The sequence below is a fragment of the Lonchura striata genome, chromosome 2 (genome assembly GCF_050655825.1).
Source record: "Lonchura striata isolate lonStrDom1 chromosome 2, ASM5065582v1, whole genome shotgun sequence".
NCBI classification, from domain to species: Eukaryota; Metazoa; Chordata; class Aves; order Passeriformes; family Estrildidae; genus Lonchura; species Lonchura striata.
Window position 1 is genome coordinate 155,618,680 of NC_140704.1, and position 25,562 is coordinate 155,644,241.

General features: G+C 54.9%; 2 protein-coding genes across 36 annotated transcripts; one reads left to right on the plus strand and one right to left on the minus strand.

Annotated features, from left to right (window-relative positions):
* The first annotated feature begins 1,110 nt into the window (after positions 1-1,110).
* LOC110475163 (ubiquitin carboxyl-terminal hydrolase CYLD) lies at positions 1,111-20,486 on the plus strand. Of its 6 annotated transcripts, none has more exons than XM_021539086.4 (15): positions 1,111-1,202; positions 3,264-3,730; positions 3,813-4,097; positions 4,308-4,377; positions 4,996-5,216; positions 5,734-5,887; positions 6,214-6,352; positions 6,959-7,069; positions 7,476-7,567; positions 8,640-8,706; positions 9,719-9,851; positions 10,081-10,189; positions 10,341-10,459; positions 11,061-11,280; positions 12,029-13,819. In XM_021539086.4, exons 2-15 carry the CDS (start codon positions 3,275-3,277, stop codon positions 12,211-12,213), a joined length of 2,361 nt encoding a protein of 786 aa, XP_021394761.2. In that variant the 5' UTR covers positions 1,111-1,202; positions 3,264-3,274; the 3' UTR covers positions 12,214-13,819. The 6 variants fall into 6 exon arrangements, with proteins under 6 accessions (XP_021394761.2, XP_085428778.1, XP_085428776.1 ...); XM_085572652.1 differs by having other exon boundaries at positions 1,196-1,373; XM_085572650.1 differs by having other exon boundaries at positions 1,198-2,745; positions 2,881-3,730.
* NAPRT (nicotinate phosphoribosyltransferase) lies at positions 14,076-23,590 on the minus strand. 30 transcript variants are annotated; one of them, XR_014953161.1, is made up of 16 exons: positions 23,376-23,590; positions 21,664-21,791; positions 21,045-21,127; positions 20,481-20,611; positions 20,297-20,412; positions 19,076-19,269; positions 18,768-18,908; positions 18,538-18,622; positions 17,761-17,841; positions 16,828-16,930; positions 16,593-16,750; positions 16,313-16,420; positions 14,980-16,195; positions 14,829-14,879; positions 14,661-14,711; positions 14,076-14,592 (listed from the first exon to the last, which is right to left on the minus strand). XR_014953161.1 is itself a non-coding variant. In XM_077781784.2 (13 exons), the coding sequence occupies exons 1-13, from the start codon at positions 23,560-23,562 to the stop codon at positions 16,136-16,138; spliced, it is 1,530 nt and encodes a 509-aa protein (XP_077637910.1). In that variant the 5' UTR covers positions 23,563-23,590; the 3' UTR covers positions 14,076-16,135. The 30 variants fall into 30 exon arrangements, 2 of the variants coding, with proteins under 2 accessions (XP_077637910.1, XP_077637908.1); XR_014953167.1 differs by lacking the exon at positions 14,829-14,879 and having other exon boundaries at positions 14,076-14,354; positions 14,576-14,609; positions 14,678-14,694; positions 14,929-16,195; XR_014953166.1 differs by having other exon boundaries at positions 14,076-14,354; positions 14,389-14,405; positions 14,678-14,711; positions 14,829-16,195.
* Between the last annotated feature and the right edge of the window lie 1,972 nt (positions 23,591-25,562).

Below are 25,562 nucleotides of genomic sequence, written 5' to 3' on the forward strand. Positions count from 1 at the left end.
CCATAGGGATTTGGGTCCATGGGGGCACAAATTCACAGATCCATAGGGTTTTGGGACCATAGAAACACATGTGAATTCCAAGGGATTTGTGTCCATAGAAACCCAAGTGAACCCACTACAATTTGGATCCATTAGGATACACACAAGTCTGTAAGGATTTGTGTCCATGGGGACACAAATCCATGGATCCATAGGGTTTGGGTCCATGGAAACACAGGTGAATCCAGTGGGATTTGGGTCCATGGGGAGACACCCCAGATACAGGGAGACTTAAGTCCATGGGGACACACACTCCAGGATCCATATGGCTTTGGGACCGTGGAAACACACGCGCATTCCAAGGGATTTAGGTTCATGGAAACACATGTGAATCCACTGGGATTTGGGTCCATGGGGACACACCCCCGGATACACAGAGACTTAGGTCCATGGGGATGCAGATTCAGGGATCCATAGGGCTTTGGGACTGTGGAAACACATGCAAATTCCAAGGGATTTGGGTCCATGGAATCACATGGGAATCCAGTGGGATTTGGGTCCATGGGGACACACACCCCGGATACACAGGGACTTGGATCCATGAGGACACACACACCAGGATCCACAAGGCTTTGGGGCCATGGAAACACCCGTGAATTCCAAGGGATTTGGGTTCATGGAAACCCATGTGAATCCATGGGTTTTTGGGTCCATGGGGACACACCCCAGATACACAGGGACTTGGATCCATGGGGATGCAGATTCAGGGATCCATAGGGCTTTGGGACCGTGGAAACACACACGAATTCCAAGGGATTTGGGTCCATGGAATCACATGTGAACCCACTAGAATTTGGGTCCATTTTGATAGACACTAATCCACTGGGATTTGGGTCCATGGGGACACACACCCCGGATACACAGGGACTTGGGTCCATGGGGATGCAGATTCAGGGATCCACAGGGCTTTGGGACCATGGAAACACCCGCGAATTCCAAGGGATTTGGGTCCATGGAATCGCCCCTCACGCATTTCCCGCCTTCCCCCCAGCCCGGCTGAGAGGGGGCGTGGCCTCTTCTTAGCCACGCCCACTTTCCCTCCTTGTAATCCCGCCCCCTCTCTCCTATTGGTCCTCCTCCTCTCCCCGCCGCTCCCTATTGGCTGGCGGGCCGCGCGCGCGCTCGGACGCGGAAGTGGCGGGGCCGGAGCGGCGGCGCAGACGGTGAGGGGAGAGGGGAGGGGTCGAGCCCTGGGAGCGGGGATTTATTCCCATAAACCGGGAAAAAAATTGGGAATATTCTGGTTTAAACACCCGGGTTACGCTTGGGTTTGCTGAGGGAAAGGGTTTATTGCTGTGTTTCTGCGAGGGGGAATGGTTTGTTTGGCGGTGTTGGTGAGCAACGTTAGTTTATTCTTGTTTATTTTTGTGAGGAGAGTTATTTGTTCTTGGGGTTTGGCGAATGAAATTGTTCGTTCTCTGTTTGTTTTTAATGAGAAAAAGGGTCTATTCCGGCGTTTTGATGAGGAAAAGAAAATAGTTTTGTTTTTTTAAAAAATGAGGAACATGATTTATTCGTAGTTTTGGATGAGGAAGGTGGCTTATTTTTGCGTTTTTCTTGAGAAAAAAAAATTGCATTTTTGGCTTTTAAGGAAGAAAATTGTTTATTTATGGGTTTTTTACGCGGAAAATTATTTATTCTTGTAGGATCCTGATGAAGAAAATTGTTTATTCTTGGGGTTTGATAAATAAAATGGTTTATTCTTGCTTTTTGATGAGGAAAAATGTTTAGTCTTGCAGGTTTTGTGATAAAAATGTGTTTATGTGTTCCTTGTTATGAGGAAAATTGTTTATTTATGTGGTTTTGATGAGGGAAGTGGTTTGTTCTGGAGCTTTCATGAGGAAAATGGCCTTGATGAGGAATGTCTGTTCTTGGTTATTTTTATGGGAAAATTTATTCTTGGGATTTTGGTTAATTAAGTAGTTTATTATTGGGAATTTCATGAGAAAAAAAAAATCAATTTATTTTGGGTTTTTAGTGAGGAAAATGGTTTTTTAAAATCTGTTTTTTATTCACCCTTTCTTCATGTTGAAACAAAAATTTTGGATCCTGATTTTCCGTCAAAGGAGATAGAGGAGGATAAAAAGTGGAATTCGATGACTGGATTTTAATGATTGCTGGAATTTAAATATAGAATGTCACCAGTGGAATTTAGCTGGAATTCCACCAGTCAGATTAACCTACTGGAATTTTAACAACAGGAATTTTCACTTGTCAGAATTGAAGTAAAAATGAGCACTAAAATATATTCCCGCTTCCAAACACTTGCATTTCTTTTAACATGAATTATATAATAAATAAATATTTGCTAGGAACGCTGGAGATCTTTGCTACCTTAGTGGGTGAGTTGCATCTTTTGAATGAATATTCAAAATATTAATGAATATTCATGAGCTGTAGCGACTCCAGAGGAGCGGGAATCCCTTTTCCAAGGAATTTTAAAAGGCAGGATTGATCCTTTGCCTCGCTTCCGTGAGTAAAGAAGGAAAATGTGGGATTTAATGAGGCTGGACAGTGTCAGAACAGGTTGGACCAGCTGGAGCAGCCTCTCCATCCCTGGAATTATTCCAGGTGTGGCTGGATGGAGCAGCCTCTCCATCCCTGGAATTATTCCAGGTGTGGCTGGATGGAGCAGCCTCCCCATCCCTGGAATTATTCCAGGTGTGGCTGGATGGAGCAGCCTCCCCATCCCTGGAATTATTCCAGGTGTGGTTGGATGGAGCAGCCTCCCCATCCCTGGAATTATTCCAGGTGTGGTTGGATGGAGCAGCCTCCCCATCCCTGGAATTATTCCAGGTGTGGCTGGATGGAGCAGCCTCCCCATCCCTGGAATTTTTCCAGGTGTGGCTGAATGGAGCTTGGAGCAACCTGGGATAGGGGAATGAGATGATCTTTAAGGTTCCTCCCAACCCAAACCATTCCATCTTTTTTTTTTCCTGTACAACCTCATCCCGGGAGTGTTTAGTGGAGAAAGCAGAGCTGAACTTTTCCCGTGGAAACGCAGGGATGAGCAGGAATGTGGGAATTAGATGGAATTTGAATCACCAGCAGGGTGATTAAACACCTGGAAAAAGGGGTGCAGGGAAGATTTGGGAGTTGTTCAAACTCAGCTGGGCGAGGCTTTGAGCGCGGGGTTGGATCCAAAACCTCTTCCAACCCCGGATTTTCTGGGAATTCTTCTCCAGCGCTCACAAATCTCCATTTCTGTGGCTCTCCCAACCCAGGGGAATCTGCCATGTCCAACCTCCCGCCTCCAGCAGCGGACAGGAATTGTTTCTACATCCTGACAGAGGACTGTGCCTATGGAAGCAAATACTTCCAAGCTGGGAATTTGTGCTTCTGCAGCGAGAGGAGCTACCTGCGGAATTTTTCCGAGGATGGGCCTCCAGCTTGCTTCCTGAAGGTCGTCATGCTGGACGACAGCTCCACGGTCACCATCAACCTGGAAATCCTGCAGCCCCTGCACCAGGAGGCTGCCAGATTCCTCCTGGCCATCGGGAGCCACAGCGAGCGCTTGGAATTTTTCCTGGAGAGGCTGAGCCTGGAAGGAGCTCTCCGAGCCGTGCCGGGTCAAAACGTCATGGTGGAGGTGGAGAGGGAATTTTTCCCGGGAGTCGTGCGCTACGTCGGGAGCATCTACAAGCCCAGCTTGGCTGTGCTGACTCCGGTGTTTTTCGGGGTGGAATTGCAGGTAAGGAGGGCCCCAAAGCGGCGAATTCCTCGTTTTTCCATGGAATTTCTGTGTGTGACGTCCCTTCCTGGTGTGTTTTCAGGGAGAGGGGGAAAACAGAGGGAGAAGCGACGGGTCCTACCACGGCACCGAGTACTTCAAGTGCAAGAGGAACTGTGGGGTCTTCCTGCCCTTCAGCAAAATCCAGTTTATTCCCACATCAGGCAACGATTATGGGAAGCAGAAGCTGGGAAAGCAGGACACGGAGGAGGTGGTTCCCGTGAAAGTGGGAGATGCCGTCAGCTTCCTCGTGGATGAGATCCCCACCAAAGGAATTGCCATGGCAGTTTACAGGGAAGGGAGCCAGTGGTTCGTGAAGGTTTGCCCGGTAAGAGCAGCTTTTCCATGGGGTTTTCTTGGGATTTTAAAGAGGGAAAAAAAAAATCACATTATGGTTGGATGTGAAAAAGAAGGAATATCCAAAAGGGACGTGAGGTTCTGTGCAAACTTTCCTGGCTTCTTTTAAAAAAATCCTTCATATTCCAGGGTTGAGCTAATGGCTTTTTCCCTAGCTGATGGATTTTTTCGCTTCTTTCAGGAAGAAGAAGGAACGACTGACATTTTCAGGGAAATCCCCATGGAATCTGTTGTGAAGGAGAGCTTGCAAAGTAGGTGATGTTTGGATGTCTCCCCTGATCCCGTTCTGAGGGAATTTGGAATTTATTTCGTCTCTGCAGGGTACTGAGGAGCTGAAATTCCAATAGAAACCTACAGCTTGTCTTAATGGACTGGGATTTATGGGAAAATATCAAGTTCCACACAAACCTAAAGCTGAATCCCGTTTGTCAGGAAGGAGAGGCTGATGGTAGCAGAGAATTCCCTCAGGGAAAAGGGACCATTGGTTAAAAAGTCTTTAATTCAGCTGTAAAAGATGGAGCAGGAGCTTCATCCTGGTGGGAAAGTCTCAGGTGCCAGCAGCAATGGTAGGAACTGTTAGACAAGGCAAGGAATTAGTAGAAAAATTAGGAAATAACCCCCCTGCTGCCACTCCGGTAGCCTGGGAAGGGCAGGAGATTGGAATGTGAAGCTTTGAGCAGGGAAAGAAGGAGCAGGATCATTCCCTGTCATCCCATCAGACCAGCTTGGACACACTGGGAATTACACCTTGTGTCCCTGGTGCTCAGCTTCCTGCTTGTGCGTGTAGCCTGGAATTTCCAACCTAGACCTGGAATTCGATCCAGAGGATCCAATTCCCAGCTCTCCTGATGTTTCCTGTTGCCCATCAGGTTTTTTCCCAACATTCAACTCCGACGCGGGCTTTGGGAAACCAAACCCAATGAAACGAGAGATCAGCGAGAGCAGCGAGGAGGGGGAAGGTGGGAATTCACCCTTGGAAGTGAATTCCATGGTCCAGATTACCTTGGACAAAGGGAATCAAGTTTCAGGAATCATCCGCTGGCTGGGCTTCCTGCCCCAAATCAAGGACAAAATGGCTGGAGTGGAACTGGTGAGGCTGGAATGCTGGGAAAGGGCCTGGGGGTGCTGGTGGCAGTGGCTGAATATGGAGGGTGGAATTTTGGGATCCCCAGGTACAGGGTATTGAGGGGCTGGAATGGAGCTGGGAAGGGTCTGGAGCAGCTGGGAGGGCTCATCCTGGGGAAATGGAAGCTCAGGGAGAACCACCTGGATCCCTACAATTCCCTAACAGGAGGTGGGGCCAGGTGGGAATTGGGCTCTGCTCCTAGGGGACAAGGGACAGAACAACAGGAAACAGCCTCAAACTGCTCCAGTAGGTGTTTAGGTTGGATATTGGGAAAGTTCCTTTATGGATGGGGTTGTCCAGCCCTAGCACAGCTGCTCAGGGCAGGGGTGAGGTCCCCATCCCTGTGGATGTGGCACTTTGGGGACACAATCTCCTGGTGGCCTCAGCAGCATTGCATAGCTAGACTGGATCTCAGACCTCTTTTCCAACCATAATTCCATAAATCCCACTCTCAGGCTCGTCTCCGGTGCTGTTTTCCCAGGATGAAGACAAGGGGGTCACAGCTGGAGAGTGGCTGGGCAAGTCCTACTTCCACTGCGCCCCAAAGCGTGGGATCTTCGTGAGGCTGAACTCCTGCCAGCCCGACGTGCGCTTCCAGAGCTTTCCCAGCTCCGACCTCTCCCTCGGGGATTACAGTGAGTCCCCTGGGAAGCAGGAAAACCGTGCTGGGGAAAGGATGTGGAAACACATTGGGCAGCATTTCTTCCTTTCCTTCGAGCGTTGGTTTTTTGGTCTTTATCCCACACCACATCTTCGGCTGGATTAACAGCTGGACTCAATCCTAGAGGTCTTTTCCAACCTAAATGATTCCTTAGGGAATATCCCTCAAGTCTGAAAGATTGTGATTCATCAGAAGCCACCTCAGGTCTGACAGTTGGAGACTCACCTCAGAGTTTTGAGGTATCAAGGAAGGGCAGAGCTGACTCAGATGAGAAGGTGAAGGCAATTCCTTTTCTTGCAGGAGGACAAGAAGTTCTTCCAGAGGGTCCAGAGAGTTTTCCTCCCCTCAGGAATGAGGCAGCAGTCCGTGTTCTCCAAGGGCGGATGAAGGGCATCCAAGGCCACTGTAATTCCTGCTACATGGATGCAGCTCTCTTCAGGTAAGGACCTGCTTGGGTGGTGCAGGTTCCTGAAATGAATGGCTTTTTAATTAAGCTAAGCCCTAAATTGCAGCACTTCCCTGGATTTCCAAGGTGGCTGGAAGTTTACCTGGTGCAAAGCAGGATGTAACTGTGTGGACGTGCAACCTCCAGGCTGCTTTTTGATCTCCTCCCCAAATCCAGCAGGTTTTTCAGCCCTGAAGACCCCTGTGTCTGTCATTTGGGTTTGCTGAGAGCTCGTAGTTTTCTGGATTTGGACTGTGCTGACTCTGTCCCTGGAAGTTCTGGCTGGAATCATTCCAAAGAACCCACCCAGGAGGTCCCAGCTTCCCTGCTTGGAGAGGAAAAGACTCAGTGGTGCCCTTCCCTGAGCAGTTTTGGCTGCAAAGTAGGAATTTCCTTCTCCCTGAGCTGTTCCCTTGCTTTATCCCAGTCTTCATTGTTCCAGATGTGCTTTACTGTGCAGATGTGCTTCCCTCACCTCCCTGTGATTCCATGCATGGATTGTTGGGCATCAAAGCCATTGACTATCACCAGCCACCACGTTTTGGTTCCAGCTGTTGTTTCCAAGCCCTCAAACTCAAGCCCATCCCACTCTTCCCACAGCCTCTTCTCCTGTACCTCCGTGCTGGACTCCATGCTCTTCATGCCCTTCCCACTGTGTGACAGGAATGTCCAGGGAATTCTGCGGGATGAGATTGTCAATCCCCTCCGTAGGTGAGTGTAGGGAATGCTGGGATTTGTCCCATTTTGCCTTCACTCCTTCCCTGCTGCTTTAAAGGTGGTGCCTGGCACCGAGGGAAACCTGGCAGCCACATCCAAAGGTGCTCAGGACAAGGAGGAATGGTTTTAAACTGACAGAGCTGTGGATTGAGATGGGATATTGGGATATTGGGAAGGAATTTTCTGTGTGAGATTGGTGAGGGGCTGGAATGGAATTCCCAGAGAAGCTGTGGCTGCCCCATCCCTGGAAGTGTCCCAAGCCAGGCTGGATGGGGCTTGGAGCAACCCGCTCTCGTTGGTGGCACCGCTGCCCATGACAGGGGGTTGAACTGGATGAAGATCCCTTCCAAGCCCAGCCATTCCATGATTTCCCTCACCTGCAGCTGGTTGTTGTTCCCAGGACTGGCTTTGTCAGGGCCAGCAGTGTGATGCACCTCCGGGAGCAGCTCACGGACAAGGGCCAGTGCTCCAGCTTTACCAATGCTGAGAAAGGTAAGGAGCTCCCTGGGGCCTTTCCCCACCTGCTTCCCTGTGTTGTGCCTCATCCAGGCCCCAGCTGGCAACTTCCCTTTCTGCTTCTCCCAGGAATGTGCTTTAATTAGGTGCTGATGTTAATTGGTGTCAAAATTCACTTGTAGAATTCTTTCAGCTTTTAAACCTTTCTGTACCCTCAGTGCCTCTTCCAGAGCCTAGGAGAGCTGGAGAGGGACATGGGACAAGGGATGGAGGGACAGGACACAGGGAATGGCTTCCCACTGCCAGAGGGCCGGGTTAGATGGGATTTTGGGAAGGAATTCTTCCTTGTGACGGTGGTGAGGAGCTAGGATAGAATTCCCAGAGAAGCTGTGGCTGCCCCATCCCTGGAATTATTCAAGTCCAGGTTGGGTGAGGCTTGGAGCAATGTGACAAAGTGGAAGGTTTCCTTTCCATGGCAGTGGCTGTAATTCCATGACCTTGAAGGTCCTTTCCCACCCAAACCATCCTGGAATTCCATGGAAATGCAGTCTCTGAAGGCTGCTTGGCATTTTCCATGTTCCTTTTGGGATTTGTGCCTTAGCCACGCGCTCTCAGCTGTTGTTATTGGACAGGAAATTAGTACACAGAAGCTTGGTAAGTTTAAAAGAGAAAAAGACTTAATCTTATTTCTGATCTCGCAATATATAGAATTCCAAAAGTGACAGTGGATTGGAGGATGAAATTACCACCTCTCCAACCACACTGGTCAAACTAACAGTCTGTTAATTCTCTCTTCTCACAAAGAATGTAAAACAATCATTATTTACATGAACAGTGCGTGAGAACTCTAGTAGAAATATGTAAACATTATCAGAAGGCTAAAGAAGTTTTATGAAAACTTTAAAACTTTCAAAAGAACTATAAAAGAAAAGTTAATGCTTTTAAAAATCAGGGCAACACTCAGCCTTTATCCCAATTGTCCCCTAACCTGAAGAGAAAATTCCAGGCCCCTGGAACGCTGGCTCATGTTTACCTGGCAGCCCTGGGATGCAGTGGGAGAAGGCAGTTCCTGGTGTGGTCTGCTCCATCCTTTCCTCTCCCTTTCCAGATCCTGAGGAGTTCCTCAATCTCATAATGCAGCAGATCCTGGGAATTGAGCCACTTTTGAAACTCCAGTAAGTTTCCACAGCTGAGGGATACAATTCCCAGGGCCAGGCTCATTAATTCTCCACCTCAGAATCCCTGGGCGGATGGGGGTCACTTATCCCTTTCTACCAAAGTTTTTTGGAATCACAGCTCTGAGTTTTTCCGCAGCTCCTTAGGAACAGACTCTGATCCTGCTTGTTGTGATCTTCCCATCTGGGAAAAGACACTTCTTATTCCTCCCTGGAGGGTGCTGCCTTCAGAAAATTGGGATAAAAACCTTGTGCCTTCCTCAGGGAGAGCCAGAAGGGGTTTGGGAAAGGTGATGCCCAACTTTAGGGCAGATCCAGTGGTATCCAACAGCCTTTGGATGGATTTGGGATGTGTCCAGGCTGCCAAGCTGGCTCGGCTCCCGCAGCCTCTCAAAACAGGCAGCCTGTGGATGCAGTCCCAGTTTTTTGGGGACTCTACAAAGAGGATGAGAAGCTGGAGGAAGCCAAAAATAACTGTGCTGTTTGTGAGCACAGAAAGGGAATTGTTGGATTTCTGTGCTCCTTTGTGGAGCCGCCGCTCGAGCCGTGGATCGTGGAGTGCTGGGAAAGGCCGAGCACAAAGAGGACTCTGTGCTGCAGCTCCCCTGCACGGGGTCATCCCAAGGAAATCCTTTCCCTGCTTTCTTTAGGGATTGTGGGAGATCTGCACGCCACTCACCTTGAATTTGGCTTTTTGGATGCGTTTTTTAATTAATCCTTCATGGAAGCATCCGTTCGTCAATTTAAATACTTCATTTACTAATACCAAATTATCTGTTGGATTTATATCGAGGGGAAATGGAATGCTGCTCCGAAGGGATAATGAGGCCAAAATTCCTACTTATCTACTGCTCCCCTGGCATAGATTTGGTATTTTTGGGTGGAAAAAGGGCTTTGTGTTGCACCAAACCACCCTCGGTGCCTTGAGCCCGGGAGCTCTCCCAGGACAAACTTTGGGAAAAGTCCAATTTTTGTGTCACCACGTCCCCAATCCCATGAGCTCTCCTTGCAGGTCAGGAGGCCAGAAGGAGCAGGAATGTTACTGCTACCAGATATTTATGGATAAACAGGAGGATCTGGTGGTTCCCGACGTACAGCAGTTGGTGGAACGCTCCTTCCTCTCCTCAGATCTGAAGCTGGTGGAGGTGAGTCCAGTTTCCTTCTGCTTTCCTGCTTTTCTTGCTTCCCAAAATACCTGTGAGGCCTTGGATGTTTTATATCCAACACTGAATCCATGACTTAAGAAAAGGCCTCTGCTATTCCTGTTTCCCTTTTGTCCTGTGAATAATGACAGCAAAAAAATCTCTGGGATTTGGCTCTTCTGGCAGGGTGACTCCTTTCCCCACACTTTTTTTTTTTTCTTTTTTTCCCCAGATCCCATCTTGCTTCATTATCCAAATGCCACGTTTTGGGAAGGAATATAAAATGTTCAGCAAAATCATCCCTTCTTTGGAGCTGGATATAACAGATCTGCTGCTGGACAGTGAGTGATGGACAATGGGCTGTGAGCAACCAGCTCTGGGTTCTCTGGGGTGGCATTCTTCTTCCTGGAGTCCCAGTTTTGGCAGGACAAGCTGGATTTTGGGTGGGATCTGGAGGAGAAACTCCCCCTCTGAGCTCTGTTTCCCTGGCAGGTCCCAGGGAATGCTGCCTGTGTGGAGATGTTGCCACTCTGGAATGCTCGGAGTGCTTCAAGGACAAGGTGTTTGCAGCCAGGGGCCTGAAGCAGTTCTGCAGCTCCTGCTCCAGACAGGTATTCCATGGCTATTCCCAAAATCCACCTTGGAAGCTCCCAAAATCCCCACAGTTCCCCTGGCTGTCTCTGCAGCTGCTCAGCCATTTCCTGAGGGTCATTCCAACCGGGAGACAGAGGTGGTGAAAACTCTGCTTACACAGAGCCTGAATAATAATGGAATAATGGAAAAATTTGGATTGGAAAGGATCTTGAAGCTCATTCCAGTTCCACCCCCTGGATGCTGCTCACTACCCCGGGTTGCTCCAAGCTCTGTCCTACCTGGCCTTGGACAATTCCAGGGATGGGACATCCACAGCTTCCCTGGACAGCCTGTTCCATAAATAAGGTGTAATCCCTGCGGGAACCGAGTGCTGGTCCCTCCCTGCTGCTTCTCCATCAGCATTCCCACAGTTTGTGCCTCTTGCAGGGTGGCAAGCTCCCATCTCAGCTTCCTGCTGCCAGGCTGCTCCCACAGCGCCATTCCCAGGCGAGCAGGGAGCACGGGGGAATCACACCAGCAGGGAATCAATTGGGAATCTGACCTCTGCCCCCACTTCCTGGCAGGCCAGGGTCAGTTCTGCCAATGCCACCCCCCCGTGTCCCCTCTCCCTCTCCTCAGGTTCACTCCCATCGCCGCCGCAAAGTGCACAAACCCAGGAGGCTGCACATTCCAGAGGAATTCCAGAGCTGGAGCGCCCGGGGCTGCCAGCAGGTGCCACGGGAGAAGCTGGAGCTGTTTGCAGTGCTCTGCATCGAGACCAGTCACTACGTGTCCTTCGTGAAGTACGGCCCTGCCAACGAGCACTGGATGTTCTTCGACAGCATGGCCGACCGGCACGGTGAGGGAACGGGAATGGGACGTGGGAATGGGATGTGGGAAGCTGCCAAGGCCTGCTCAGTCCACCTTTTCCTCTCAAGCTCCCCTATTTAGGCTTTCTCTGGATTTGGCTTTCCTTTCATTAGGATCCAATCCAGAGGGGCCGAGCCAAGCAGGTGGGAGTTTTTCCAGGTGCTTCCAGCTGCTGGTTGTGGTCAAACAAAAGGGATTTGGGATCTTATCCCAGCTGGCTCAGCCTGTGGGCACAGATTGCTTCTCCTGTCCTTCCCCAGTGTGCTTTTATTGCAGAATCGTGGAATGGTTTGGATTGGACCTTAAAACTCATCCAGTTCCAACCCCTCTGCCATGGGCACCTTCCACTATCCCAGGCTGCTCCAAGCCTCATCCAGCCTGGACTTGGACAATTCCAGTGATGGGGCAGCTCCTCTGGAAATTCCATTCCAGCTCCTCACCACCCTCACAAGGAAGAATTCCTTCCCAAAATCCCATCTATCCCTGCCCTCCGGCAGTGGGAGGCCATTCCCTGCGTCCTGTCCCTCCACATTTTGTCCAAAATCCCTCTCCAGCTCTCCTGGAGCCCCTCTAGGTTGAATGATCTCTCCTCATCCAGCCTCTTCCAATGCTTTTGGCTTCCACATCTCCCAGCTGAGGCTCTGCATGACTCTTGAGTGTGCTGGCATCTGCTGGAGCTGTGGGAACTCATCCCTTTGGGATCTGGTTTGGGATTTTTCTCCTCCTTCCCACCTTAGGTGGTGAAAACGGCTTCAACATCCCCACGGTGACGCTGTGCCCGGAAGTTGCCAAATACCTGGACTTGCCCCTGGCTGTGCTGGCCCTGGAGCAGCCTCGGGACATGGATGGGGTGGCCAAACGCCTCTTTTGTGACGCCTACATGTACCTGTACCAGAGCAGGAAAATGGCACTTTACAAGTGACACCGTCAGCAATGGGAGCTTGGATCATCCCAGAAGGATGGAACTGGAAGCAGCCAAGCCTGGATGCTCTGAGCTGCCTCTTCTCGCCTCTCTTGGTGTCAAATTATCCAAGACAGGCTGGGTTTGTTAAATCCTGGCTTTATCCAGTGGTGGTTGGGCGTTGGGCTCAGCTGGACGTGGAGTTATTGATGCTCAAATTCGTTCTCATTCCCCACATTCCATAATTTTCCCTCTCTGGGTACTCTGCAGCTGGAGCATCCCCACATCTTTGTTTCCCTGCCATCCTTTCCCTCCAAAGCTGGGGACCAGCAGAATTCAAAACACAAGGAATTATCCACAGGTTTACCAGGAAACCACAACCTTTCCTAAGACATCCTCACCTGGATTTGTGGAGTGAGGAAAATCAGGTCAGGATCCATTTTCCTCACCTCAATTCCCTGCACTTCCCTTATCCAGCACAAACTGTCACTTTTACCCACCATCCCTAATTTCCAATCACAGACATCCCAAGCTGAAGCTATGCTTTAAAAACAGATTTTTTTTCCAAGAACAAAACTGGGAGGAGGATGGGAGCAGAGGAGCAACATCTGGGCTCCTGCTGCTTCCTCCTCTTGGCAAAATCTGCACAGGATTCAGTGTTACATCCTCACTTTTAGCACTTTCTGTCCCATCTTTGCATCCACTTCCAAGTCTGCACAGGATTCAGTGTTAGATCCTCACTTTTAGCACTTTCTGTCCCATCTTTGCATCCACTTCCAAGTTCTGGGGTCAAAGACCAGAATTCCAAGGGCAAGAATCAAAAAAAAAGAAGAAAAAAAAAAAAAAAACACTCTGGGATTTTCTGCAGGAGGGTTTAGGGTTTGGGTGGGAACTGGTGTTCCTTAAGTTAAATAAATTTTTAAACTTGGGGTTTCTCTGCTATTGAAGTGGGAAGCTGAGTCAGTGGGATGCCCAAATTCCACAAAAACCTCAAGGAAAGCAGCCAGGAGTCCCAGATGTGCAGGTTTAACCCCGTTCCTGCTGTTTTTCCTCCCTCTTTAATGCAGAGTGGAGTAATTTTAACAAAGCCTGGATATTTGGATCGGCCCTGGTGGCTTGGGATGTGTGGTTTAGGATTTTCCTGGCTTTCCAAGTGTTGCCAGCAGGTTCTGGAGGGATTTTTTTCCCTCTTCTCAGCTCTGACAGGTCATTCCTGGAATACTGGGTCCAGTTTGGAGCTCCCCAGTTAGGTGAGAGACAAAATCCAAGGAAAAACCACAGAGATGATGAAGGGACTGGAGCATCTCCTATGAGGAGAGGCTGAGGGAGCTGGAATTGCCCAGCCTGGAGAAGAAAAGGCTCAGGAAATCTCCTCAATATCCATAAATACCTGAGGAGAAAGTGCAGAGACACCCAGGAGCTTCTCTGCCTACCAAAATGGTTCCTAAACATCAGGAATTGCATCTTATCCATGAGGGTGACAAATGCTGGCACGGGTCACTCTCCTTGTTCCTCATTTCTCCTCTCCCAAAAACCCAGGAAAATCTTTACTCAGGTACTATGGACTCCTTATCTTTGGTGCTTTGCTTAAAAGAAAAAAAAAAAAATCTAATTTTTAGCAAACGGATCATGGATTTCCTGTAGTTTTTTTTTTCCTGTCTTAAAATGGGATACAATGCTGTTGGAATTCCCAGAAATCCAAGACCACCAGGTCATCCTTTGTTAAACTCTTAATTTTCTTCCCTGTAATTTCTGCCAAGATCCAAACCACGGAGAGAAGGACAGACAGCAAAGTCACAGCTTTGATCCATGGGGATTTCCCTCTCACCTTCCCATTCCCCATGGAGCTTCAAAGGATTTTTCACTGGAATTAGGGTCAGAGCCATGGTGGGAAAAGGCCTTTATTTTAAATTTTTTGCTTAGTCTGAAGCTCAGTGTGGGTTAGAGCCACATTTCCTGTGGGAACAGGGGTTAGAGAGTGCAGGTGGCAGCCTGGAGCTGGGATCAGCCTGGAGCCGGGATCAACCTGGAGCTGGGATCAGCCTGGAGCTGGGATCAGCCTGGAGCCGGGATCAACCTGGAGCTGGGATCAGCCTGGAGCTGGGATCAGCCTGGAGCTGGGATCAACCTGGAGCCGGGATCAGCCTGGAGCTGGGATCAACCTGGAGCCGGGATCAGCCTGGAGCCGGGATCAACCTGGAACTGGGATCCTCCTGGAACTGGGATCCTCCTGGAGCTGGGATCAGCCTGGAGCCGGGATCAACCTGGAGCCGGGATCAACCTGGCACTGGGATCAGCCTGGAGCTGGGATCAGCCTGGAAGTGGGATCCTCCTGGAGCTGGGATCAACCTGGCACTGGGATCAGCCTGGAGCCGGGATCAACCTGGAGCTGGGATCAACCTGGAGCCAGGATCAACCTGGCACTGGGATCAGCCTAGAGCTGGGATCAGCCTGGAGCTGGGATCAACCTGGAACTGGGATCAACCTGGAGCCGGGATCAACCTGGGGCCGGGATCAACCTGGAGCTGGGATCCTCCTGGAGCTGGGATCAACCTGGGGCCAGGATCAACTTGGAGCCGGGATCAACCTGGAGCCGGGTTCAACCTGGAGCCAGGATCACTGGAGCCAGGATCAACCTGGGGCCGGGATCAGCCTGGAGCTGGGATCAGCCTGGAGCTGGGATCAACCTGGGGCCGGGATCAACCTGGAGCCAGGATCACTGGAGCCAGGATCAACCTGGGGCCGGGATCAGCCTGGAGCCGGGATCAGCCTGGAGCTGGGATCAACCTGGAGCTGGGATCAACCTGGAGCCGGGATCAACCTGGAGCCAGCCTCCACATCCCAGGGAATTTGGCCAGAATGGAAAGAGTTGGAATGTGTCCACAGAGGTGAGGCATAGAATTGCCAAAGCAAAGATTGTTGGCCGTGGGTGTCCCATGGGTGTCCCACGTCACCCTTCTGGTGTCACCCCAGGCTTTGTTCTAGTGCCACCAAGGAGCCTCAGGATGGGGAAGCCACCACAGAGGGCACAGAGCTGGCAGGGCCACCAAGTGGGGTACAGGAGTGGCAGGGCCACCAAGGAAGGAACAAGGTTGGCAGGGCCACCAAGGAAGGCACAGGAGTGGCGGGGCCACCAAGGAAGGCACAAGGCTGGCAGGGCCACCAAGTTGGACACAGGAATGGCAGGGCCACCAAGATAAGGCACAAGGCTGGCAGGGCCACCAAGGAAGGCACAGGAGTGGCGGGGCCACCAAGTTGGACACAGGAATGGCAGAGCCACCGAGGAAGGCACAAGGCTGGCAGGGCCACCAAGTTGGACACAGGGATTGCAGGGCCACCAAGGAAGGCACAGGAGTGGCGGGGCCACCAAGGAAGGAACAAGGCTGGCAGGGCCACCAAGATAAGGCACAAGGCTGGCAGGGCCACCAAGGAAGGCACAGGAGTGGCAAGGCCACCAAGGAAGGCACAGGAATGACAAGGCCACCAAGGAAGGAACAAGGCTGGCATGGCCACCAAGATAAGGCACAAGGCTGGCAGGGCCATCAAGTTGGACACAGGGATTGCAGGGCCACCAAGGAAGGCACAAGGCTGGCAGGGCCACCAAGTTGGACACAGGGATTGCAGGGCCACCAAGGAAGGCACAGGAGTGGCAAGGCCACCAAGATAAGGCACAAGGCTGGCAGGGCCACCAAGGAAGGCACAGGAATGGCAAGGCCACCAAGCTGAGCACAGGACTGTCACTTCCAGGGGATGCAGGGACAGCTCTGCCTTCCCCATCCCTGTGTTCCCAGCTTCCCTACCGGGACCTCTCCCAGTTCCTGCAGGTTCCTCGGGTTAGCACCAAGCAGCAGAAAGGCCTAAATTAGAGCTGTTAATTCCTAACGAGGCACCTGGGCTTCCCAAAAAGGAGCGGAGCAGGAGCTGGGGATGAGCAGGGACCCCCTCAGTGGCTGCCCTGACTCAGTTCCTGGAAGAGCTGGTGCAGCCGTTCCGTCACGGCCACCTGGGAATGGGAACAAGAGGGGTCAGGGAGCAGCTCCGTGGTGGCTTTGCTCAGGCCACCAAATCCAGTGGCATTCCCAGGCGCGTGCCAGTGGGATGTGGGAAGCGCTGGACATACCGGGTAGGGCTGTGGCTCGTGGAGCCGGCGGTGAGCGGGGCTGAGCAGGTTGAGGGACACCTGGGCGTGGGTCCTCACCTCGGGCAGGCTGGGCAGGGGCTCACACACCTGCAGGGATGGAGGTCCATGTGGGAAGATCCATGTGGGAAGCCACCACCCAGTGCCAATCCCAACGAGCCACCGCATCCGGGCTGGCACCAGAGTTTGTTGGCACATCTCAGAAGCCACCACCACCCTTGATCCATCCTCAAGTGGAAGAGGAGATGGGACCAGCCCTGACCTGGCCATCCCTGAAGTAGGTGCGGTGGAGGGGCTCCACGGTGGTGGGAATGACCTTGGTGGTCTCCCCAAGCTGCCCCAGGACACGGATCCCCAGCTCCTGCCCCGCGCTGGGTGACGGCTCCTCTTCCAGGGCCATCAGGTCCATGAAGGGGTGGCCTGCCAGGAGGACACCAGGGACGGAATGATGGAGCAGGAGATGCCGCCAGGACTCTGGGAAGGGTCTCCAGACTCACCAGCAGCGTCATAGAGCCGATAGATCGTCTTCATCCCCGGGATTGTCATCTTCTCCTCATCCTCCGTGAGCTTCAGGCATGGGGAGCCGTTGACCTCCACCAGCTGTGGGAGAAGGGAAGGGAACCCGTGACCCCTCTGGGGAGGCAACTGATGCAAATCAGTGAAAAAAGACAGTTAAAAAACCCTAAAACCATCCCAAAGTTGGGCATTCTGCCTCCTCCCACCTGTGGAGGACTTGGGGATTCTGGTGGGCAAAGAATTGGCCATGACCCAGCACTGGCACCCGGAATTTCCCTGTGTCCTGGGCTGATCCCACAGCGTGGGCAGCAGGAAAATGGGAATTCTGCCCCTCTGCCCAGCTCAGGTGAGGCCACACCTGCAGAGCTGCTCCAGCCCTGGGGTCCAACATCACGAAGACGTGGAGCTGCTGGAACAGGACCAAAGGAGGCCATGGAGATGCTCCAAGGGATGGAGCCCCTCTGCTCTGGAGCCAGGCTGGGAAAGCTGGGAATATCCAGCCTGGAGAAGGCTCCAGGGAGAGCTCAGAGCCCCTTTCAGTGCCTGAAGGGGCTCCAGGAGAACTGAAGACGGATTTGGGACAAGGGATGGAGGGACAGGATGAGGAGGAATGGCTTCCCACTGCCAGAAGCTGGATGATACTGGGAAGGAATTCCACCCTGTGAGGATGGTGAGGGGCTAGAATGGAATTCCCAGAGAATCTGTGGTTGCCCCATCCCTAAAAGTGTCCAAGGCCAGGCTGGATGGGGCTTGGAGCAGCCTGGGATAGTGGGATATGTCCCATGAAGGTGGAGGACCTTCAAAAACCCCTTCCAAGGCAAATTCTTTTGTGACTCCATGACTCCAGCAGGGCTGGACGGCCATGGAAGTGGCTGAGGATTTGGATTATTTGGGATTTAGGCTGCCACCTTTACCTTGTAGACACAGCCCAGCGATGGCTGCAGGGGACACGTCACCAGGTTGGTCCCGATGCCGACCATGTCGATCTCGCTCCCCTGAGGCAGCCGAGAAGACAGAGACCATCAACATCCCAGCCCTGCCAGCACCAGGGACAGCCCAGGTGACATCCCAGCCCTGCCAGCACCACCCAGGTGACATCCCAGCTGTGCCAGCACCACCCAGGTGACATCCCAGCCCTGCCAGCATCACCCAGGTGACATCCCAGCCCTGCCAGCAGCACACAGCTGACATCCCAGCCTTGCCAGCACCACCAGGTGACATCCCAGCCCTGCCAGCACCACCCAGGTGACATCCCAGCCCTGCCAGCAGCACACAGGTGACATCCCAGCCCTGCCCAGCACCAGGGACAGCCCAGGTGACATCCCAGCCCTGCCAGCACCACCCAGGTGACATCCCAGCCTTGCCAGCATCAGGGACAGCCCAGGTGACATCCCAGCCGTGCCCAGCACCAGGGACAGCATCACCAGGTGACATCCCAGCTGTGCCAGCACCACCCAGGTGACATCCCAGCCCTGCCAGCACCACCCAGGTGACATCCCAGCTGTGCCAGCACCACCCAGGTGACATCCCAGCCCTGCCAGCACCAAGGACAGCCCAGGTGACATCCCAGCCATGCCAGCAGCACCCAGGTGACATCCCAGCCCTGCCAGCACCAGGGACAGCCCAGGTGACATCCCAGCCCTGCCAGCACCACCCAGGTGACATCCCAGCCATGCCAGCAGGTTCCTCACCTCCCTCCTGAACTCCTCCAGGCTCTGCTCGCTGATGTTGTTGCTGACAGCGATGGGGATGGTCCCAAACCAGGGCACCTGGAAGCTGGAAGGATTTGGGAGGATCCATGGATCTACCTGCAGTACCCAGAGCCGTGAGGGCTCCCAAATTCTGGCAGGATGAGGGGCTGGGTGCAGGTGAGGGTGACAGGGATCAGTGACACCCATCCCAGAGCTGGAGTGGGACTCACTGAGCTCCACAGGCTTGGAACACTCCCCGGATTTCCTTGGATTGCTGGGCCAGGTCCCCACTGTCCAGGCGCACTCCGATGGCCTGGTATCCCAGCTGGTGCAGTGCCAAGGCCACGGCACAGAAATTGGGCAAACCACTCCTGGCACGGGCAGGGAAAGCGTTAATGACAACTGGGACACAGATCCAAGGTGGATCCGGCATTATTTCCAAGCCCTGTGCCAACCAACATTCCTGCTTCAAGGGCCACCAACGAGGAGGGACAAATCCATCCCCTGTGCCACGGTGGCAAAGTCCTGGAGTCCTCACCTCCTGACACAGTAGGTGTCCAGCAATCCCTGGAAGTCGCAGGGGAAGGTGACAGCATAGGACACGAAGGCGGCCAGCTCGCCCTGGTTGGCCTTGCCCAGAGGAGTCTGGAGCAGGTCACAAACCCGCTGCAGCCAGGACACGGCCAGGCCTGCCAGATCCACGGGATCTCCTCCGGCCCGAGGCGGCAGCTCCTGCCAGGGGAATGCGGGATTTGTACAGCCTGTGGCATCATCTGAGGTGCCAGGATTTCAGGAATATGGGATTTGTACAGCCTGTGGCATCATCTGAGGTGCCAGGATTTCAGGAATATGGGATTTGCACAGACCATGGCATCATCCGAGGTGGCAGGAGTGTTGGGAGCATGGGATTTGTACAGCCCATGGTATCATCCAAGGTGCCAGGAGTTTGGGAATATGGGATTTGTACAGACCATGGCATCATCCAAGGTGCCAAGATTTCAGGAACATGGGATTTGCACAGCCCGTGGCATCATCCAAGGTGCCAGGAGTATGGGAGCATGGGATTTGTACAGCCTGTGGCATCATCCGAGGTGCCAGGAGTTCGGGAACATGGGATTTGTACAGAAAAGGTGCCAGGATTTCAGGAACATGGAATTTGAACAGCCCATGGCATCATCCGAGGTGCCAGGAGTTTGGGAATATGGGATTTGTACAGACCATGGCATCATCCAAGGTGCCAGGAGTATGGGAGCATGGGATTTGTACAGCCCGTGGCATCATACAAGGTGCCAGGAGTTTGGGAATATGGGATTTGTACAGCCTGTGGCATCATCCAGGGTGCCAGGAGTTTGGGAACAGGTGGAGTGTTCCATTCCCCATCCATCCCGCTCTAATCCCTGTCTGCATTCCCACTCTTATCTAATCCCACATCTTCATCCCATCTCCATCCCACCTTACCCCGATTCCCACCACATCCCTATCCCATCTCCTTCCACTCCTAACTCCGTACAAATCCCATCCCTATCCCACTTCCTTCTGCCCATCCCTATCCCCATCCCAATTCCACCCACATCCCATCTTCATCCACATCCCATCCCCAACCCCGCTCAATCCTCAGCCCTATCCCATCCCAACCCATTCCCATCCCTCTCTACATCCCCAACTCCATGAGATCCCTATCCCATCCCCATCCCACCCCTGTCCTTATCCCACCATTCATCCCCATTCCCATTCCCAGCCCATCCCAGGCCCTGCTCACCCGCGCCTGCACCTCCTCCAGGCACCTGAAGGACATGATGAAGGAGTGGGCGATGGTGCCGCGCACCGGAATTCCGTAGAGTTTTCCCGCCAGGATGTTGCTGGTGCAGTCGAAGCCTGTGAGGGGGGACACCCAGGTGATGGCAGGGCCACGGTGGCACCGGGCACCGTGGGGTGGGACTCACCCCCGATGTAGGAATATTTGGATGCCGACAGGGCTCCGTCCGGCCCCTGCGCGCAGCGGAGCCCCATCTCTATCAGCTTCACGTCCGGGCCGGCGAGGAGACGGAATCTGGCAGCGTTGGTGGCCACCAGGCTGGAGGACAAAGGGGACAGGTCACACACAGCCAGCACAGCCAAGGGGAAGGGGCTCCAGAACCCTCCCTGCTTGGATAACACCGGGATCACCGTGGGATTCAGTAAATAGGTAGATTGACCAAAGGGGACTTTGGGGACAGGGAGATCCTAAAGGACCAGGACATCTCTCAGGAGAACCTGAGGGACATGGAGACCCTTCAGGAGACCACAGGGTGGGCTGGACATGGAAAGCCCTCAGGAAAACTTAGGAACAGTGGAACACCCTCCAGTAGTTAAATTCAACTTGTAGAATTTCAGCAGTTAAATTCCGGTAGGGAACTCGTGGGGTGTCCCCAGCCTCCCATCTCCCTTTGGATTGGGGGGTGCTGCACTCCCTTCCCTGCCTCTCTCCATCTTCCAGGGGCTTTGGCATCATCCCCATCACAAAATACCTGGCGTAGTTGACCAGGCACAGCAAGGTGGTCTCCAGCAGCTGCACCACCAGGAGCGGCCCCTTCACCTGCAGGAACGGCACCTGCGGGAACAGAAGCGACATCCCAGTCCCTCTGGAGCAGGGAGGAGCTGGGAAAGGCAGGAATGAGGGTCCAGGGGATCCCAGAGTCAAGGAAAAGACAAGGCTTGGGCCTCGGAGAGGTGGGATGGTCAGGAAAGGGGTTGCAGGGGGATGTTGGGGAAGGAAAAGGGGGGACAAGGGGATTGCAGTGCCAGGGAAGGGGGTGCAGGGGGATCCTATTGCCCAGGAATGAGGGTCCAGATTGTCCCTGCGCCCAGGAAAGGGATTCCAGGGGTTCCCAGTGTGAAGGAAAAGGGGGTCATGGGGTGGAGACACCCAGGATGGGGTTTCAAGGGGTCCATGGTATTGAGGAAAGGGGGAGGGAGGGGCTGGGGAGGTGGGAAGGTGGGAACGGGGATCCAGGAGCTCCCAGGGTCAGGGAAAAGGGGGAGCACTAGGAAAGGCAGGATTGGAATTCCAGGGGATCCCAGGTTCAAGGAAAAAGGGAGGTCTGGGAGCTGGGATGGTCGGGAAAGACGATGGAGGGGGGGCCCCACCCTGGCAAAGACGACGGAGCCCTCGGGAATGGCGCTGACGGTCACCTCGGAGGCGTCCAGGGTGGCCAGGTAGTCAAAGAAGGCATCATCTATGGTGCTGGGCAGGACAGAGCGCAGGTACGCCACGTCTGTGGGGACAGCACGGTGACACCAGGGACAAGGGACTCGCAGGGAGGTGGGGGAGACACCAAACCTCCCATGGACAGGTGAGTGACAGCAGGTGAGTGACAGCACCCCCAGCACGGAGCACGACAGGGTTGGGTGGCCGCAGTCCCCTCTGAGGGACATCTCCGGAGGGTGTCCCAGTGTCACCCCAAGTTTCCCTGAGGGTTCTTTGTGTCCACCTGTGTCCCCTGCAGGGTCTCCCTAAGTTCATCCGAGAGATGTCCCTGTCCCTTTGAGTTGTCCTGATGCCCCGCAGTCCCCCTCAAATGCTGTCCCCTCTGCCCCACCGCAGTCCCCCAGGTCCCATCGCTGTCCCCCTCAAGTCCTCTTGAGGGATTCCCGTCCTCCCCAGGTCCCCCTGGGGTGTTTCCCATCCCCAGATCCCTCTGAGAGATGTCTCTGCCCCGTTAAGTCCTCCTGGATGCTGTCCCATCCCTTCCAAGTCTCCTTGAGTTGTTCCCCCATCCTCCTCCGGGAGGAATTTCCCCCCTTCCCCCGCGTCCCTCCCACCGCTCCCCCGCTGTCCCTTCCTCACCCTCTGCCCTTTCCCCTCCTGTCCCCTGGACTTGTTCCAAAGCCTCCCTGGGAAGGTTCTCCCACCACCGCTCCCCACCACGTTTCTCCCGTCCCTTCATCCTCCCCTCGAGTTGTTCACCCTTCTTCCCTTCACCCTTCCCCACCACGCTTCTCCCGTCCCATCCTCATCCTCCCCTCGAATTGTTCCCCCTTCCCTCCCCCTTCACCCTTCCCCACCACGCTTCTCCCGTCCCATCCTCATCCTCCCCTCGGTCCCCTCGAGTTGTTCCCCCTTCTTCCCTCCCCTTTCACCCTTCCCCACGCTTCTCCCGTCCCATCCTCATCCTCCCCTCGCCTCCCCTCGGTCCCCTCGAGTTGTTCCCCCTTCTTCCCTCCCCTTCACCCTTCCCCACCACGCTTCTCCCGTCCCATCCTCATCCTCCCCTCGGTCCCCTCGAGTTGTTCCCCCTTCCCTCCCCTTCACCCTTCCCCACCACGCTTCTCCCGTCCCATCCTCATCCTCCCCTCGAGTTGTTCCCCCTTCCCTCCCCTTCACCCTTCTCCACGCTTCTCCCGTCCCATCCTCATCCTCCCCTCGAGTTGTTCCCCCTTCTTCCCTTCACCCTTCCCCACGTTTCTCCCGTCCCTTCATCCTCCCCTCGAGTTGTTCCCCCTTCCCTCCCCTTTCACCCTTCCCCACCACGCTCCTCCCGTCCCTTCATCCTCCCCTCGAGTTGTTCCCCCTTCTTCCCTTCACCCTTTCCCACCACGCTCCTCCCGTCCCTTCATCCTCCCCTCGAGTTGTTCCCCCTTCTTCCCTTCACCCTTCCCCACGTTTCTCCCGTCCCTTCATCCTCCCCTCGAGTTGTTCCCCCTTCCCTCCCCTTTCACCCTTCCCCACCACGCTCCTCCCGTCCCATCCTCATCCTCTCCCCTGTCCCACCCTGCGCCCTTGTCCCTCCAAGTCCCACTGGGACAGTCGCCTCCAACCCTCTCTCTTTCCCCCCGTGTCCCGCGCTGTCCCCACGCACCGGCAGCGGAGAAGCGGAAGGCTCGGAGCCCCCGCAGCCCCTCGGCCAGGCCGGCTCCGAGCGCGAAGGAGCCGCGGAAGGGCGGGCGGCGGAAGAAGAGCTCGGCGGCGGCCGGGGCTCGGTGCCGCCCGGCCCGCCAGTGCCCGTAGGCCATGGACACCTGGTACAGGTCCGCCAGCGGCGCCATGGCGGGGCGGGGACAAGGGGACAGGGGTGGGGACACGGGGAGGAGCGGGGGGAATGAGAGGAGGGATACGGAAGAGATACGGGGTTGGGGGCACGCGGGGATGGCGACACGGGGACACGGGGATGGCGACACGGGGACAAGGGGATGGTGACACGGGGACAAGGGGATGGCAGCACCAGGGGGACACGGGGATGGTGACACGGGGACAAGGGGATGGCAACACGGGGACAAGGGGATGGTGACACGGGGACAGGGGGGATGGCAGCACTAGGGGGACACGGGGATGGTGACACGGGGACAAGGGGATGGCGACACGGGGACAAGGGGATGGTGACACGGGGACAAGGGGATGGTGACACGGGGACAGCAGGGATGGCAGCACTAGGGGGACACGGGGATGGTGACACGGGGACAAGGGGATGGTGACACGGGGACAGGGGGGATGGCAGCACCAGGGGGACACGGGGATGGCAGCACAAAGGGACAGCGGGGATGGTGACACTGGGACACGGGGATGGCAGCACTAGGGGGACACGGGGATGGTGACACGGGGACAAGGGGATGGTGACACGGGGACAGGGGGGATGGCAGCACTAGGGGGACACGGGGACGGCGGGGATGGCAGCACAAGGGGGACACGGGGATGGCAGCACAAGGGGACAGCGGGGATGGTGACACGGGGACAAGGGGATGGTGACACGGGGACAGGGGGGATGGCAGCACTAGGGGGACACGGGGATGGTGACACGGGGACAAGGGGATGGCGACACGGGGACAAGGGGATGGTGACACGGGGACAAGGGGATGGCAGCACCAGGGGGACACGGGGATGGTGACACTGAGACACGGGGATGGCAGCACCAGGGGGACACGGGGATGGCGACACGGGGACAAGGAGATGGCGACACGGGGACAGGGGGGATGGCAGCACTAGGGGGACACGGGGACAGCAGGGATGGCGGCACAAGGGGGACACGGGGATGGCAGCACCAGGGGGACACGGGGCAGGGTTGGTGACACAGCTGGACACGCAGTGCACAAGTGGAAATGTGGCACAGGGATAGCAGCACAAGGGTGACGAGGGGACAGCAGGGATGGCAGCACAAGGGGGACACGGGGATGGTGACACGGGGATGGCAGCATAAGGGGGACACGGGGCAGGGTTGGCGGCACAGCTGGACACGCGGGGTGGCAGCGCACAAGTGGAAATGTGGCACAGGGATGGCAGCACCAGGGGGACATGGGGATGGTGGGGATGGCGACACAGGGACAGCGGGGATGGTGACACGGGGACAAGGGGATGGCAGCACCAGGGGGACACGGGGATGGTGACACTGAGACACGGGGATGGCAGCACCAGGGGGACACGGGGATGGCGACACGGGGACAAGGAGATGGCGACACGGGGACAGGGGGGATGGCAGCACTAGGGGGACACGGGGACAGCAGGGATGGCGGCACAAGGGGGACACGGGGATGGCAGCACCAGGGGGACACGGGGCAGGGTTGGTGACACAGCTGGACACGCAGTGCACAAGTGGAAATGTGGCACAGGGATAGCAGCACAAGGGTGACGAGGGGACAGCAGGGATGGCAGCACAAGGGGGACACGGGGATGGTGACACGGGGATGGCAGCATAAGGGGGACACGGGGCAGGGTTGGCGGCACAGCTGGACACGCGGGGTGGCAGCGCACAAGTGGAAATGTGGCACAGGGATGGCAGCACCAGGGGGACATGGGGATGGTGGGGATGGCGACACAGGGACAGCGGGGATGGTGACACGGGGACAGCAGGGATGGCAGCACCAGGGTGGCATGGGGATGGCAGAACGAGGGGGACATGGGGATGACGACACGGGGACAGTGGGGGTGGCAGCACAAGGGGAACACGGGGCAGGGTTGGTGACACAGCTGGACACGCAGGGTGGCAGCACACAGTGGACATGTGGCACAGGGATGGCAGCACCAGGGGGACACGGGGATGGTGGGGATAGCGACA

Coding starts and splice junctions, on each gene's coding strand:
- NAPRT (XM_077781782.2), bottom strand. CDS start 23,562: ATGGCGCCGCTGGCGGACCTGTACCAGGTGTCCATGGCCTACGGGCAC. Junction 19,270..20,296: donor TGGAGGAGGTGCAGGCGCGG/GTGAGCAGGGCC, acceptor TTCCCCTGGCAG/GAGCTGCCGCCTCGGGCCGG. Junction 16,751..16,827: donor TCGGCTCTATGACGCTGCTG/GTGAGTCTGGAG, acceptor TCCTCCTGGCAG/GCCACCCCTTCATGGACCTG.
- LOC110475163 (XM_085572649.1), top strand. CDS start 2,321: ATGAATTATATAATAAATAAATATTTGCTAGGAACGCTGGAGATCTTT. Junction 4,098..4,307: donor GGTTCGTGAAGGTTTGCCCG/GTAAGAGCAGCT, acceptor CGCTTCTTTCAG/GAAGAAGAAGGAACGACTGA. Junction 5,217..5,733: donor AAATGGCTGGAGTGGAACTG/GTGAGGCTGGAA, acceptor CTGTTTTCCCAG/GATGAAGACAAGGGGGTCAC.